Source organism: Halichoeres trimaculatus, unplaced genomic scaffold (genome assembly GCF_033239565.1).
Source record: "Halichoeres trimaculatus isolate MK-OKI-2021-1 unplaced genomic scaffold, fHalTri1.1 fHalTri1_scaffold_21, whole genome shotgun sequence".
Lineage (NCBI taxonomy): Eukaryota > Metazoa > Chordata > Actinopteri > Labriformes > Labridae > Halichoeres > Halichoeres trimaculatus.
This window is the reverse complement of record NW_027437199.1, coordinates 7,351,006-7,365,984: the sequence shown is the minus strand read 5'-3', so window position 1 is coordinate 7,365,984 and position 14,979 is coordinate 7,351,006. Positions and strand designations below refer to the sequence as shown.

General features: G+C 41.0%; 2 protein-coding genes across 2 annotated transcripts; one reads left to right on the top strand and one right to left on the bottom strand.

Moving 5' to 3' along the window:
• Positions 1-30: 30 nt before the first annotated feature.
• tspan12 (tetraspanin 12) lies at positions 31-6,712 on the bottom strand. The gene is made up of 7 exons (XM_074698510.1): positions 6,028-6,712; positions 5,119-5,201; positions 4,640-4,775; positions 3,480-3,545; positions 2,422-2,529; positions 1,894-2,037; positions 31-1,791 (listed from the first exon to the last, which is right to left on the bottom strand). The coding sequence occupies exons 1-7, from the start codon at positions 6,091-6,093 to the stop codon at positions 1,456-1,458; spliced, it is 939 nt and encodes a 312-aa protein (XP_074554611.1). The 5' UTR covers positions 6,094-6,712; the 3' UTR covers positions 31-1,455.
• Positions 6,713-7,466: 754 nt separating this feature from the next.
• Positions 7,467-12,689, top strand: ing3 (inhibitor of growth family, member 3). Its single transcript, XM_074698747.1, has 12 exons — positions 7,467-7,615; positions 7,758-7,829; positions 8,357-8,457; positions 8,630-8,695; positions 9,702-9,798; positions 9,882-9,953; positions 10,050-10,166; positions 10,254-10,417; positions 10,506-10,696; positions 10,788-10,980; positions 11,108-11,146; positions 11,263-12,689. Exons 1-12 carry the CDS (start codon positions 7,588-7,590, stop codon positions 11,377-11,379), a joined length of 1,257 nt encoding a protein of 418 aa, XP_074554848.1. The 5' UTR covers positions 7,467-7,587; the 3' UTR covers positions 11,380-12,689.
• The last annotated feature ends 2,290 nt before the right edge of the window (positions 12,690-14,979 follow it).

Genomic DNA, 14,979 nt, shown 5'->3' with positions numbered 1-14,979 from the left:
AGAGGGTTATGATCACAAACTAAACTCTGCCTAGCATTTTTATTCCAAATGCTCAAATTCTCCCATAAACTAAATTAATTACACTTAAATATTCAAGACCATGCACATTTTCTCCAACATATTCTGATAAACACTCACACAAGTACATCTCCAGTGACACAACTCGATAGGAACATCAGCTTAAACTGTAAAAGCTCACAAAGTCTTGAACTGTCAAACAGTCAATGTTTTTCAGTGGTTAGAAACCAGAGATAAAGTTCCTCCTGTCTCACAGAGTGGTTTCTTCCTGTAGTGCTTCAGGTCCGGTTTCTCCAGTGAAGAACCACAAAGAACCAGAATTCATCCCGTCTCAACAGAATCCTTCCAGGAACATGTTTAAAAAGTCCAGGATGTTAGATGGATATTTACACTGCAATCATTTTTGTCATTCCTCATCTCCTTTACACACTGTTTTAACATTTTACAGCTGCTTCCTTGGTTTCTTTGAAGCATAAACAATGTCAACATGACATCATCATACAATATCACAGAGCTAAGTCTCTAAAAAAATCTGGTGGGACATTAAAAACATTTCCAGATCAAACTCAAGATTTCATAACTTATCAGCTAATGTCTAACAACAGGTAACATTAGCATTAAACCACTTCTGGGCTTTATAAACTGTTTTATGACGCAACAGGACAAACATTTGAGCTAAAGTTTGGTGTTAGCTAGGCACCGTTTCTATGCTAAATTAGCTGCTGTGACATAGCCATGAGTAGCGTTTGTGAGCTAGCTGCTCTCATGAATTGCATTTTGAGTTGCTAATCTATTGAGAAGCAAAAGACAACAGCTAACATTAGCATTCAGAAAACACCAAGCCAATAATAGTGTTACCTTCCATAAATGTTAGCGAGAAGTTTTAGCTTTTTTGTTGCATTTAAACCATATTAATCTCCAGCTGTTAGCTAGTTAGCATTTATTAATTGGTTACCTAATATTTTCAAGTAATGCTAAATATTTTCTCATGTTCCTCTATATTCAAGTACAGTTAGCCTGCTAAAACTTTTTCGTACCTGACAAATTGTTTTCTAACTATTTGTTTGATGAAATGTTAGTAAAAAATGCCTTTTCTGTTTCATATTCAACAAAAAGCAAAACACAACAACAAACATTAGCGTTCAATTTGTTATTTGCTAACAATAATGTTAGTAAACACAACCACCAGACAGCTAATATTTACGTTTGCTAGGATGTCAGATGTTCAAGCAAAGTTCAAACCAGTAACAGAAAAAAATTGCATTTAAACCTCCCATGAAGAAAAAAAAAGGCTGTCATTTGATGTTTAGTAATAAACACAGTGTTCAAAACAAAGATTAGAGTCTTCATTGATAGAAATACTGAACAAAACTATCTTTAAATAATCTCAAAATGTTTCTCTGTAGAGTTTATTCCGCAGCTTTTCTTTCATCTCTGCTATGAAAGTCTCTCCATCTCAAACTGTAGATTTGCTGTTTGGACATTAGCACTGATGTTTGTGATGTTACACGCTTTATTTGTGCGGTTACACCCGGACTGTGGAGCTTCACCTGATGCTCCATGTGTCACTGTGAGAGGGGCAGAGTCATCATGAGGGGGAGGAGCAATGGAGTCCAATACCGGGGCCTTCCGTCCATAATAAAGTGCCCACAGCAGCGTTAGCGTAAGCGCCATGGCGAGGATCTGAGCCACACCAATGGACACACCCAGGAAACGCAACACCTGCAGCTGCTTCGTCCCTCGAATGAAACTGTAGATCTTTGGACCACAGCCCTGACCCACACACACATTCACACACAGAATAAAATTAAATTATTTAAGGTTTACATTAGGTCTCCATAACTATCTTGTTCAGAGTATGTAAGTGTGTCTCACCTCTTGATGCAGGTCGCTAAGATCGTGTTGGTGGGCGTGGCGAGCACATCCCGGGTACTGATTGGAGCAGCAAGAGTCAGGTGGAAACTCCATCTCTGTCATCTCCAGCCAATCGGTGAAGTAGATCACCCCACAGCATTTAAACTGAAACACACACTCCTGTCAGCGTGCACCATCTGTGTGTATGAATCTGTGTACGTTTATCTGCCCTAATGGGGTCTCTATACTGATATGTCGCTCATGCACTGGGGACCATGTTTTTCCTAAGATCTGATTGCTTGTTTCCTAATGCATGACTGCTGGAGTCAATAGACAGCATCTTGCCAGCATGTCTGATCCATTTTCTGACTGTTTTAGAACTTTTTTTAGCACCCAGTGGCCAAACACGGTACTGCAGTCCTTGTCTTTGCACCAGTAAGATCTTTTCTCTAACAATCTGAGTCAATTAGATAATCATGATAGATATTTATTTGTGTGTGTGTGTGTGTGTGTGTGTGTGTGTGTGTGAAAGAGAGTGTGACCTCTGACCTCTGTCTGGAAGCTGTTCCAGGTGTGTGTGAGCCACTGGTAGCGCTGCAGGCCAAAATTTGGCATCCGTGACTTCAGACTGATCATATCAGAGCGCTGCACTGGAGGCTGGACACACACACACACACACACACACACACACACACACACACACACACACACACACACACACACACACACACACACACACATAAGATTAACAAAAGCTGATACAAGTAAGTGTTTAACTGTCTGGTTGTTTATTTCATGCAGTAACAGATGTTGACCTAATGGTGGCACAAGAAAAAAACATTGGCCTGTCATGAGCCCAGTTGAGTTCATACTTTCAGAAATCTTTCCACCAAAATTGTGATATTTTTATTGTTGTTTTTTTTTCTGTTTGTGCCATTTAAAGTTAAACAAATATCATATCTCCCTCTGTCACCCTCTTTAGCTCCCGTCTCTTCCAGCTCCCTCCCCACCCCCCACCTTTCTCTTTGTGTACCCTGTGATAGGCATCATCCAGGTGTGTCTGCTCTCTCCTCTCTTGATAACATTCACAGTGACTACAACACCCACAACCCCCTGCAGGCAAACAGAAAACAGCTGATGGATCTTGTGGGTAAACACACACTTCTGTGTTGCTGTGACAATACTTATGTGTCAATTGTGTGGTCATTTTGTGTAGTTTGATGTAGTAAAAGTGTGTAGTAGTGTTGTAGTAGTGTAACAGAGTAGTTGTGGGTCAGACTGTAACAGGATCTGATCTGAGAGCTGCAATCCACTCGTCTCTCACATGTTTGATTATTAATAGACATTCTGTCTGCACCTGCTCTCTGATTGGTCAGACATGTGCAGGTGGATCAAATATTTACTAAAATATTCACAGACATACTTTCTGAGTGTGCAAAACTTTAACATGGTGAGACTTTTAATGTTTATTTTTAGATTATTTTGTAACTGGGAAGAAGGATCAAAGGTTAAGAACATATGATACAAAAACAAAACTTAACAGTAATCTTTGAAGAAAAAAATAAAGAAGTATGATGAAAATATGTAAATGTGCAGGTGTGTTTTACCTGGTCGTAGGTCCACACAGCGCTGGCTAACTCCACACAGAAGATGAGCAGCAGACTGCAGAAATACTGGAAACACACACATTCAGGGTTATTCATTAAAAACAGTTCAGAGTGAGAACAGGGGGTTCATTTGTACCATCAGGTAATTTCCCAGGTGTCTCAGAGTTGTGTGGGTTCACTTCCTGTCTGTCCTGATTTCCCATAATGCTCTCCATCTGTCCTTTCAGCTGCTTCGTGTCCCAGCGTCTCGCTTTACAGAGACACACTGAGGACAATCTTATCTGCTCTGAGGGACAATACAGACACCTGAAGCCTGGCCCCGCCCACACAGGTGACAGCAGGCGGGTGAGGTGATCGCAGAGAGGGGCAGCAGAGACAGACGGAGCTCTGTTTGGAGCTGACAGACGATGTTTAATGAGGACGAGCAGCAGGTGGACTGAGGCTGATGGGACTGGGATTTTGTATTTACAATGTAACACACACATTGCACTAACAAGATTTCCTTTTCTAAATGTTTACACAAGATCTCTGCTAAACAACAGAGTAAAAACTGACAGTTTAACTGGGAAACCTCAGGCCAAAAAGCATGTGAGGAAAAACAGAATTGCGGTATGTAATCCTGCTTCAAAAACTCTCATGTCCTCTGTGTTTACTAAAAGATGAGAACATTATGAAAACGGTAGCTTCTCAATGTATTTTTTTTTCTTTCTCTCTTTTTCTTATTTTATGTTTCTCAAACTTTTGTCTCTAAGAAAAACTATATAGCTGCAACTAAAGGGAATACATGATGGGTATGTGATGCAGATGGTTTAACGGTGGAACAAATGTGAATTTTATAAAACTAGAAGAAAATGAAAGAATGGTTCTGAGCTGCAGTGTATGTATTATATAAAAATCTGCAGATTACTGTCACATGAAAACAAAAAAAGAGTTTAAATTGAAGACTGCTGATGCCATACAGAAAGGTATTGTTTATGAAATACTACAAAATACTTTGTATGTATATCCAACTGTCTAAGCCTTGAGTTTATTAGCCCCTGAAGAAATTCCAGGCTAGTACTTCATAGCTGCAACAGATCAGTGAGTAACAGGATCATTTGACTCTGATGAATAGATTCACAATGACTCAAGATAAACAGGTGTTAAAGATGCAGACGTACCCAGGAGAGCAGCAGCAGGTCACACCTGAGCGTGCCGCAGTATCCCACCATCGCTACGATGAAGAGGAGGCAGCACACGGCGATGAAGACAGGGTGAACTGCAGGAGAATAGGTGAGGACGGCCGCCTCCTCCAGCCTTATATAGACACGGAAAAACACAAATACAGAAAAACAACACAAAGTTAGTCCACACAAGTCAAACAAGTCCCTGCTCACCTGTCGGTCTTATTCAGTGTACAGATTCAGACTGAGAAAACTAATCATAACTAACTCCTTTGTATCATTCTGCAGCACATTAACTTTATTAAACTCAATGAATCATTCTGACATCACAGCCTCATCAAGCTGTGATTGGATGATGTGCATCTTTACTTGTCATGATGTAATCACCACAAACACACACAGGTGTCTTGTTCAAACAACAAGTCTGAGGCCTCAGGCCTGACTGTTACCTTGGACTTGGCTTTAGGTGGACTCACCTGGTGTGGGCTGTCAGGGTCAGCACGGTGTTCAGGGAGTCTCTGATCCACGCTGCCACGCCTAACACACACATTGACATCAGCTGCACACACACACACACACACACACATACACACACAGAGATCAGTTACTGCTGCCTACAAATAACATCTCAGAATGTGAAACACGCTCACACACACACACACACGCACAGATAGTCACACACACACTGGCCTACTTTCCCTGCAGCTCTAAACTATGTTACTGTAAACATGTGTGCGTGTGTGTGCGAACGTGGGGTTAATTACTGCAGACCCTCAGGTTTAAATAAAGTTACTTCTCACTTGTTTACATCTGCGCATGTCTCTCTGTTTTTTCCTTCAGCATGTCAACAGTTTTTAAATCAATCATGTGATCAGTGCTGCAGAGCTCATCAGATTATACCCCTGACATTAGATTAGATTATACTTTATCATCCCCAGAGCAAATTTGCATTAGGTCTTGGTGCAAAAGTGCATCTGGGTTGTGCAACTTCGTGTCTGCAGCTATGTGTGATAGTGCAGCACTTTGGTCAACTTTTGCAGTTTTGAAATGTGATAATGGATGAATCTGCACTGAGTTTAGGGCTTTTCTAAGCATCTATACGCCCATATATATATCATGTATTCATCACAGATGCAGCAACTTTACAGATCAAATAAAAATCTCACATTCACATGTTCAGATCATTTGATTTGACTCCATGTTTTTAAGTATTTAAAGTAAGACCCACGTTTTTCTACCAAAATGATTACGTCATATTGACGTTTTCTCAACCTGTGCTTAATCTGATCCATCAGACTGATGCGTATCGATGGCTGGGTGGACACTCTGTGTTATTAATTATGTGTAATCCATTAGGTATGTTGATCGAGGGTCGATCGTCTCACCCAGAACAGCAGGTTGAGCGCGTACAGCAGACAGCGCAGACATTTCACCGCGTCCTCACGAGCCATCCTGACCGGAGCTCACCTGAGCCCGGGTCACCATGGCAACATGCTCAAGGCAAACACTCAGCCCGGAGCTCGGAGAGATTTCTGCAGAGATTAGCACTCATCTTTTCAGGATCTGCGTTTGCTCCGTGCGTAGAGGCCGCATTCCGCTCCCCCTGCACGCGCGCCTCTCTGTCTCGGCTCAGCTCGGGTTTATCCGTGAGAGGCTCCAGGAAAATTTCACAACAGGTGGTTTCTTACTTTCCCTCAGCCCCGCCGGGATGATGGAGTGACATTTCCAAAGCAATCATCACTCAGTTAGCAGGACGCGCCGAAAATACGCACAGCAAAGAGCGGTTCAAAGAAAGTTTCCACGAAGGGTTACGATTTCAAGAAGTTTGTTATATGTTCCAAAACTACAAACCCAAGCACAAAATAAGAAAAACGTCAAACAAAACTTTACAAAAATCCACCAGTCTGCGTTAAATCCTCTCCAACTCGCTCCAGAGTCTCAGTTTGACGCGTAAAGTTTCCTCCTCAGGTTTAATCCCACAGCCAGCAGAGCTCCAGTCCGGACTGTCTCTGCAGCTCGGACTGAGCCCGGAGCTGCCTGCAGGGGGGCGGTGCGCTGTCCTGCCGCTTCTTCTTCTTCCTCACTAATTAAATGCGCACAGCAGCCGCAGCAGCAGTCTCCCCCTCCTTCTCTCCCTCTCTCCTGGGGGAGGACAGAGGAATGTGTCCGCCTCCAGTCGCAGAACCGCGGGGTCAGCGGGCCAACAGGCTGACAGTAATGTAGTATGGAGGAGGACACGCACACACACAGGCAGACTATGCAGAAATCGAAGAACTGAATCTTTGAAAAAATGAGCAAAACTGATAAAGTCACGAAATTCACATTCACCATGTGGAAACACAATATCCTTTCAAAGTGTATTGTTATACCAAAGAGCTAAATATAGGCCTATTATAACTTGAAAGTTTTTTTGTATTATTTTTTATTGTAAAATATTTATTTGTTGGTGTTTTTTGTACCTGGTTAAAATTTGTGCTCTTACTGAGTGGAAGTTTGGGGTGTTGGTTCACAACTCTTGCTATTTGACAGTTAATTTCAGTGCTGATAAATCTTTGAATTGATCCCAAAAGCCCAATTTTTAATCAAAAGTCACTTTATGAGTAATCTTAAGCCTGTTAGTGCCGATTTTCTGATCTTAACTGTTCAATTAAGATTAAATGTGCAAAGGAATGATATTAGTTAGAATTTAGGTTGAAAATTTCCATTATTTACAGGATAAACTAACAATCGGTGTATGAACTCCATTTCCCATAATGCAACTGTTCTGAAACACAAATCAGCGCCCGCGTAGGTTTAATCCAATCAGAACGCAGGTAGCCTTTTGCGTCACCATCTCTGACCTCAATATTTCTGGCTGTTTTTTCTGAGAGAGACAGCGACTGGCGGCGCCATATTGAAAGAAGAAAATTGTTCTATAAAACGCGAAAAACGTCGAAACTGCAAACATGTTGTACTTGGAGGATTATCTCGAGAGTGAGTATGAGACTACAGCAAACCACGAGAGGCTTTTTTGCCTTGTTTTGTGCATTGAATGTGTGTTATTTTTCGGCCTGTGGTGCTCTGACTGCTAGCCTAGCCATGCTAGTAGTGTAATGGTTTTTTCTGCTCCCGGCAGTGATCGAGCAGCTTCCCATGGATCTCCGCGACAGGTTTACGGAAATGAGAGAGATGGACCTGCAGGTTCAGAGTACGTACAGTAGAGCCGGCAGCTAACACACACCACGTTAACAGGCGAACAGTTAGCAGTATATTATCTACAATGAATGGAGCAGATCTGCAACACAAATACAATGTTTTAGCTCAAGTTTTTAGTAATAGTTTCTGTAATCACATCATCAGTTAGCCGACTCTGCTAACTACTGTACAATAAGAAAGTTTGAACCAGAGCTTTTGTTTACTGAGCACTTGCTGTCGGTGTTTTTGACACGTGAAACATCACCCATTTATGATCTGAATTAATTATAAATACACTTCTTTGTTTCTGTCAGTAACAGGAATGTTTTTAAATAATGACAAACTTACTTTTCAGCTTTTCATACAAACACGCAACCCCAAAATACCACCAATGAACATTCAGAATAAAGCATTTAATACAAATAGAAAACTGTAATATGATACTTTTTAAACTCTTTTCCAACACACAAGCTCATAGCTCCAGGTGAAAGGATATTTTGCAGCCGTTGGCTGAGTGTGTTTGTGTTTTTCTCTGCTCAGACGCCACTGATCAGCTGGAGCAGAAAGTGATTGAATTTTTTGTCAACGCAAAGAAAAACAAACCAGAGTGGAGAGAGGAGCAGATGGAGGGCATTAAAAAGGTAGAAACACTTGGATGATGTCACAGTTAACCTGTCATTGTAGATTACTGCACAGTAGAGGCAACACACTGAAAAAAAGACAACTCTCTCCTTTAACTGCATGGTCAGACCTTTGATGTAAAACAGTTGTCCGTCTTTGGTAAAATGTGATCTTTCTGTTCCTTTTTTTCAGGATTACTACAAAGCTTTGGAAGATGCTGATGAGAAAGTTCAGCTGGCCAATCAGATCTATGACCTGGTGTGTAAAACTTTGTTTTTCTTTGATGTTATAACTGCGTTCTCCTGTTCTCTCACTTGAAGTGATACTCTGGGATGGAACAAGCTGGGTCCTATCACAAGGTTTAGGGCAGAAATTACTCATACAGCAGTGTTTTTATGCAGCAGAAGCCCAGAGCGCTCGCACCGAACACCCCCTCCCTGCTCCTCTGTTTCCTCTGCACTCAGACGGGGCCATATTTTACTTAACCAAAAACACGAATAAACAGACTCCCACCGAAAAAATCTGATATGGGTCTGCATTTACGCTTTATTTAGAGAATTTTCAGCGCGTTACTTTCACACAAAAACACTGCTAAATAAGGCTCAAGTTCTCATCGTGTCTCTTCGTCCTGACAGACTACCTGCGTTTGTTTATATCTGGCACAATAAATTTTTAAAATGTGGTATTGACAGAAGTTTCTTGATCACTGAAGATCTGTGAGATAAACTAGAATTTTTAGATTTGACTAATTATTGGAGTTTTTATTGTTTGGTTTGTTCCACTAAGTGCCCACCAGAGGGCAGCCAGAGACATTGACTAAGTAAAAAGACTTTCCTTCACAGTAAAAGTTTAACCCAGCTCACTATCGTCATTATTGTTGTAAAATAATGATTGAACAGACAAGTTTCAGACAAAGAGCAGCCTTTTCCTCTCTGCTGTGGTTTTGCAGGGAATAGCTTCAGACCAATGTTGTACTTCTTTTTTCCACCAAACTGCAATTTGATTTCAAATGTAGAGGAGGTTTTTAAATCTTAGAGTTTACCATGTTTGAGTTTTAAAGCAAACCTGCTGGACTGACAGAATCAGAAATATTTAATTGATCCCCAAGGAGAAATTACATTTCAGTTTCATCCCTTCCAAGAAACATAAAAAGACAGTGAAATATATCAAGAATGATGGTTTTTAAAGAGGCATCATCAAATTACTCAGGGCTTGATGAGTGTTGTTGATCTTACTGGTGTCTTATCCATTAACCATCCTCCAGGTGGACCGTCACCTGCGTAAACTTGACCAGGAACTCGCCAAGTTCAAGATGGAGCTGGAGGCGGACAACGCTGGCATCACAGAGATCCTCGAGAGACGTAAGACTCTCACTCTGACACTAAAGGCCCAAACTGTGATCATGATTTTACATCATCTGAAGCTTCCTTTCTCTCCTCCTCAGGGTCTTTAGAGATGGACAGTCCGTCTCAGCCCGTCAACAACCATCACGTCCACTCACACGCCACTGCAGAGAGTAAGTACACTCACGCTGATTGTGAGCCACATTGAATAACAGAAGCAGGGATTAATAAAGAATTGTGCATATTTTTTGTGCTGTGTGTGTTCTCAGAGAGGAAATACAGCGCTCCAGCTCATCACACCACAGAACACGTTCCAGAGAAGAAATTTAAATCTGAAGCTCTGCTCTCCACACTCACATCAGACGCCTCCAAGGAAAACACACCAGGTAACAAACACATGCTAATACACCCACACACAGCTGTATATCCTCTGTGTATGTGTGTGTAAAACACTGACGATGTGTCTCCTACAGGCTGCCGTACCAACAGCACGTCTTCGTCCACGAACAATGTGTACAGTGTGAACTCCTCCCAGCCTCTGGCTTCGTACAACCTGAGCTCTCTGCCTGCAGGACCCGGGGCTGGAGCAGGGGCCATCACTATGGCTGCAGCTCAAGCTGTGCAGGCCACGGCACAGGTATGCAAATCACACTCACACATCCCCATGAATCTCAATGTCATCATTCTGGCAGAGTCAATGCATCATGATGAATCTGTGTGTTCAGATGAAGGAGGGCCGCAGGACGTCCAGCCTCAAAGCCAGCTACGAGGCCATCAAGAACAACGACTTCCAGCTGGGAAGAGAGTTCAATCTGTCCAGGGAAAACTCTGGATACTCCTCCTCTGCTCTCGCCTCCACCCTCACGCAGACCCTCACCCCCACCACCGCCTCAGATTCCCGAGGACGAAAGTCCAAGTAAGAGGCTCACGTCTGCACACCTTTGACACCCGTGGAGCTGAAAGTTTAAACTAACATCCAACAAATCTGTGTCCTTCTCTTCCTCCAGAAGCAGCATCAAGTCTTCCAACCACCAGTCGTCATCCTCCTCCTCCTCTTCCTCCCTGTCCTCCTGCTCCTCATCCTCAGCTCTGGCCCAGGAGCTTTCCCAGCAGGCTTCGGCGCTGCCCGAGGCTGAGACCAACAGCCAGGTGGACTGGACCTACGACCCCAACGAGCCACGATACTGCATCTGTAACCAGGTGAGATTCTGAAACACAGGGGGTGGGGTCAGGTGGTTTACCTGGTGGTTTATTATAAGGCAAAATCTTCTGATTGAGCATATTTTATATTCCCCACCATCTAAGAATGTCTGATTCATATTTCCAGGTCTCTTATGGAGAAATGGTCGGCTGTGATAACACAGACGTGAGTATCATCTGTATCTATCATTGTGTTCTTGATCAGGTGTTAAAGCTTTGGCTGAAATTAAAACACCATTAAAGTTATCAGTCTTTAATATTTGTGTGTTTTTCTCCTCCCAGTGCCCGATCGAGTGGTTTCACTACGGCTGTGTGGGCCTGACCGAGGCTCCCAAAGGGAAGTGGTTCTGCCCTCAGTGTACAGCCGCCATGAAGAGGAGGGGCAGCCGGCACAAATAGACTCCACCCACCAGCTCACCCCTCTGTCTGTCTGTTTGTCGACCAAGTTGGATTCTAACGGAAAACACCAACAAACCCCTACAGAGGTCAGAGGTCAACAGATTAACGTATCAACAGAAATGGCTCCAAACTCTGAGATTAAAATCTGGGAACATGATCTCACCAGTTGAAAGATTCTGCTCTCTGATTATCAGATGAACATCAGAAAAAAAAAAACAGTTTAATCTCAGATGAAACAAAGATTTAACTTCCTGGGCCCAGCAGTTGAAGAATAATCTGAAGGGATTAAAACTGTTAGATTAGATTAAATGTTGAAAACAGAAAAAAGAAAACTAGGTGACATCACATTTTCTGTTCTAATTTTCTTGGTCTGATTAATCTTCGGACTACGATTTTAGAAAATTGGATTAGGAGTGTGAATTAGAGTGTCAAAATCAAAGTTTACATATTTAATTAATAGCACTGGTTAATCCCTCTCCGGATTGTGTGGATTTTGGCGCCCCCTGTGAACAGAATAGGTAGTTTGTATTCGCATTCAGAGCTCTGCTAACATGGATAAAATATCTCAACCCCTGAGCCCTGGATTTTACATCTTGTGAGAGAACCAAACAGATCACAGAACATATAAAAAAACAGTTCAGACTGTCCATGAAATCGGGAATCCGCCACCTGTTGAATCAGTAATCCAGATTTGTAAAGATCAGATTGAGCAGGCGTCACGTTGAATGAAAATGAAACAAAAAATAACCAGACTCAATCTGTGAACACAACTGGACTGTTTGCGAAGGAGCAGAAGAAGAAACTGAACCATCTCAGAGTATTTTTATTTTTAAAGAGGACCAAGTTTAGCGACCCCACACAGCGCTCACCTGGACAGGTCAGAGGTCAACCCGTGGGGGTCGGGTTGTTTAAATATGGAGCCTGACTTCAGCAAGAAGAAAAGGAGAAGGACCCATTAACCTTCAGCCCAAGTTTAACAAGTAAAACAAACACTCAAGATTTTTTTCTTTCGTCTCAGTGCTGGAGTGAATTTTTCCCATGAGGCCGTGCTCCTCCTTTGTGATGGATTTAAAAGAAGAAAAAACTACAAATGAGCTGTTGGACTACAACAACAAAATCCAGAATGACTCAAACTTCATGTGATGGATTTTTATCCTGTGAGCTCGAGGAGAAAGAGTTTTCAGAACGAACAGTGGAGTTACAAGTGTATGTGTGTGTGTCTGTGTGTGTTGAAGCATTGGAGTGTGTTACTGTGCGTTTGTGTTAATGTGCGCGTCTGTTTCCTGGATGTTAAACATGAGAAGTCCAATAAACTGATGTTTTGGTATGTGTTGACTGGAAGTCATTTTAACTGTGTGTGAGAAACTGAGGGCATGGTTAGTTCCCCAGAGCCCAGGTTCATTTATTCAGGCAATTTACAGCCATGAAAAATAAACAACAACAGGCTAATTAATGCCACAACAAACTTGTATCGTATTCAAATCAATTCAAATCAAATGCAGTATGTCCAAAAAACATCCATACAATCAATACAGTACTAAGTATGACAAAGCTGCTACATCAGAGTGCACACTGAGCAACCACAAAAATTAGAAGCTAAAAGTGATGATTCACACACACAACAAAAAAAAAAATTATATCATCAATATCACCATTACCGCCTTTATCATCACTGCTGGCATGCATTTATAATAGTTTTACCAATAAATAACAGGTTCAAATAAGAGTGAATGTAAAAACTAAGCTGCTGTTACCTGCAGTTTGTCTGCATTTGGTCAAAACAGAACTTCAACAGCTGCTGTTTCTTGCATTTTACATGCAATTATATTTCAATTTTCAGAAACTAACTGATTATTTTTATAACTCTAGGCTCTGTAATTGAGAATATCTTTCCAGAAAAGTTCCCTGCACACCAGCTTCGTAAAAACATTGTCTTAATTTTACCTTAAAATATTCAACACCAATTTAGCACATTTTAAAGACTATAGTTTAAAAATATGAGATGTAAACTTTCAAATTTTGAGTCCCTGTAGAAATTGACTTGCAGTGTATTCACACAGCCACTAGGTGGCTCTATACACTCACAAAACATAAACAATGTCCCAATGATAGTATTATAATGTTGATTCCCCCCTTTTGTTTGCAATGTCAAAAACTTAATTGTAGCATCCCTAGCTAAGGCCATGGTTTGATTCTCAGCACATGTCTTTTAAACTCTTTATTTTCTTTTTTTCCTCAGTGTCAACTCACACACACTGCAAGAGCAACAGGACAAGACACAACAAAGTGAAACATCACCAATAACATACGCAAAACAGAAATATTTACGACACAAAAATAACAAAAGTTGACAAATACCAGCCTCAGAGTAAAGCGTGGAGTTAAATAACAGTTAAAACTTTACACACATTTAACTGCTAAGATACACAGTCAGCAACCCCAACAAGATCAATATATACTAGTGCTGCACGATTTGGGGAAAAGGTGCGATTTGCGATCAGGTGGACAATATTGTGCTTGCGATTTAATAAAAAAAGTTGTGTCATGATGAGTCTACAGACTTGCTTGTTTATCATGGAGAAAAATCTGAATTGCATGTGCTGACATTGCGATTGCGATTGCGATTGCGATATCCTCTTTTGCGATTACGTAATTGCATGTGCTGACATTGCGATTGCGATAATCGTGCAGCCCTAATATATACGCTTCAAATTACAAATTACTGGTGGGCTTAGAAAGCATTCAAGACACCAAACAAACAAACAAAGCAAGACACAGAGCTAATGAGAAGTTAGAGTAATCCGGCGAACAACTCACTTCCATATAGTCTGTGTGATATCCAAGGTTATAATAGTTTTGGATTTGTCATTATAGTTTAGTTTTAGTTAGTTTTGACATTTCTTTTTCCATTACAGTTTATTTTTAATTAGTTTTAGAGCAGGCATTCTAGTTTTTATTTAGTTTTGATTTTTGCAACAAGGCTTAGTTTTAGTTTAGTTTTATTTTTTTCATACCTTATTAACCAGGTGCAGGATTCAAAAAGGTCAGAGTAAATATTTTGTCATACAGTTTATTTTCAAGTCCAACATAGTGCTCACTGCTCAGTCAATGCTGATACTGAACTGTTGGCTGCTGCCTTAGACACATGAAAATAATATAAACTTTGTATAAAAAATATAAGCATCAATTATATAAAATAATGTTGACATAAATTACATAAAAATAATATAAACGTAAATTATTTAAAAAAAAAACAATATAATATGAGCTTCAATAAATAAAAACTTGGACTCTGTAACAATTAAACTATTACAGACGCTCTGATTCATTGCTCCTCTACGTTTCGTCGCAGCACAGCGCACAGCCAGTCAGTGCAGTAAACAAGCACGTCTCAGTAGGCCGCTATGATGGCGCTGTGCGGCGCTGACAATTGCTGAAAACTGTCGTAAAATAGGTTGGGAAAATGTGTCGGATTAATTCAAATACTAAAGGCTATCAATATTGTCAGAAACTATAACTAAGGGAATTTTGTCTATCATTTTAGTTAGTTTCAGTTAGTTTTGTGAACACAAGATACAGTTTTAGTTTACTTATCGTTTT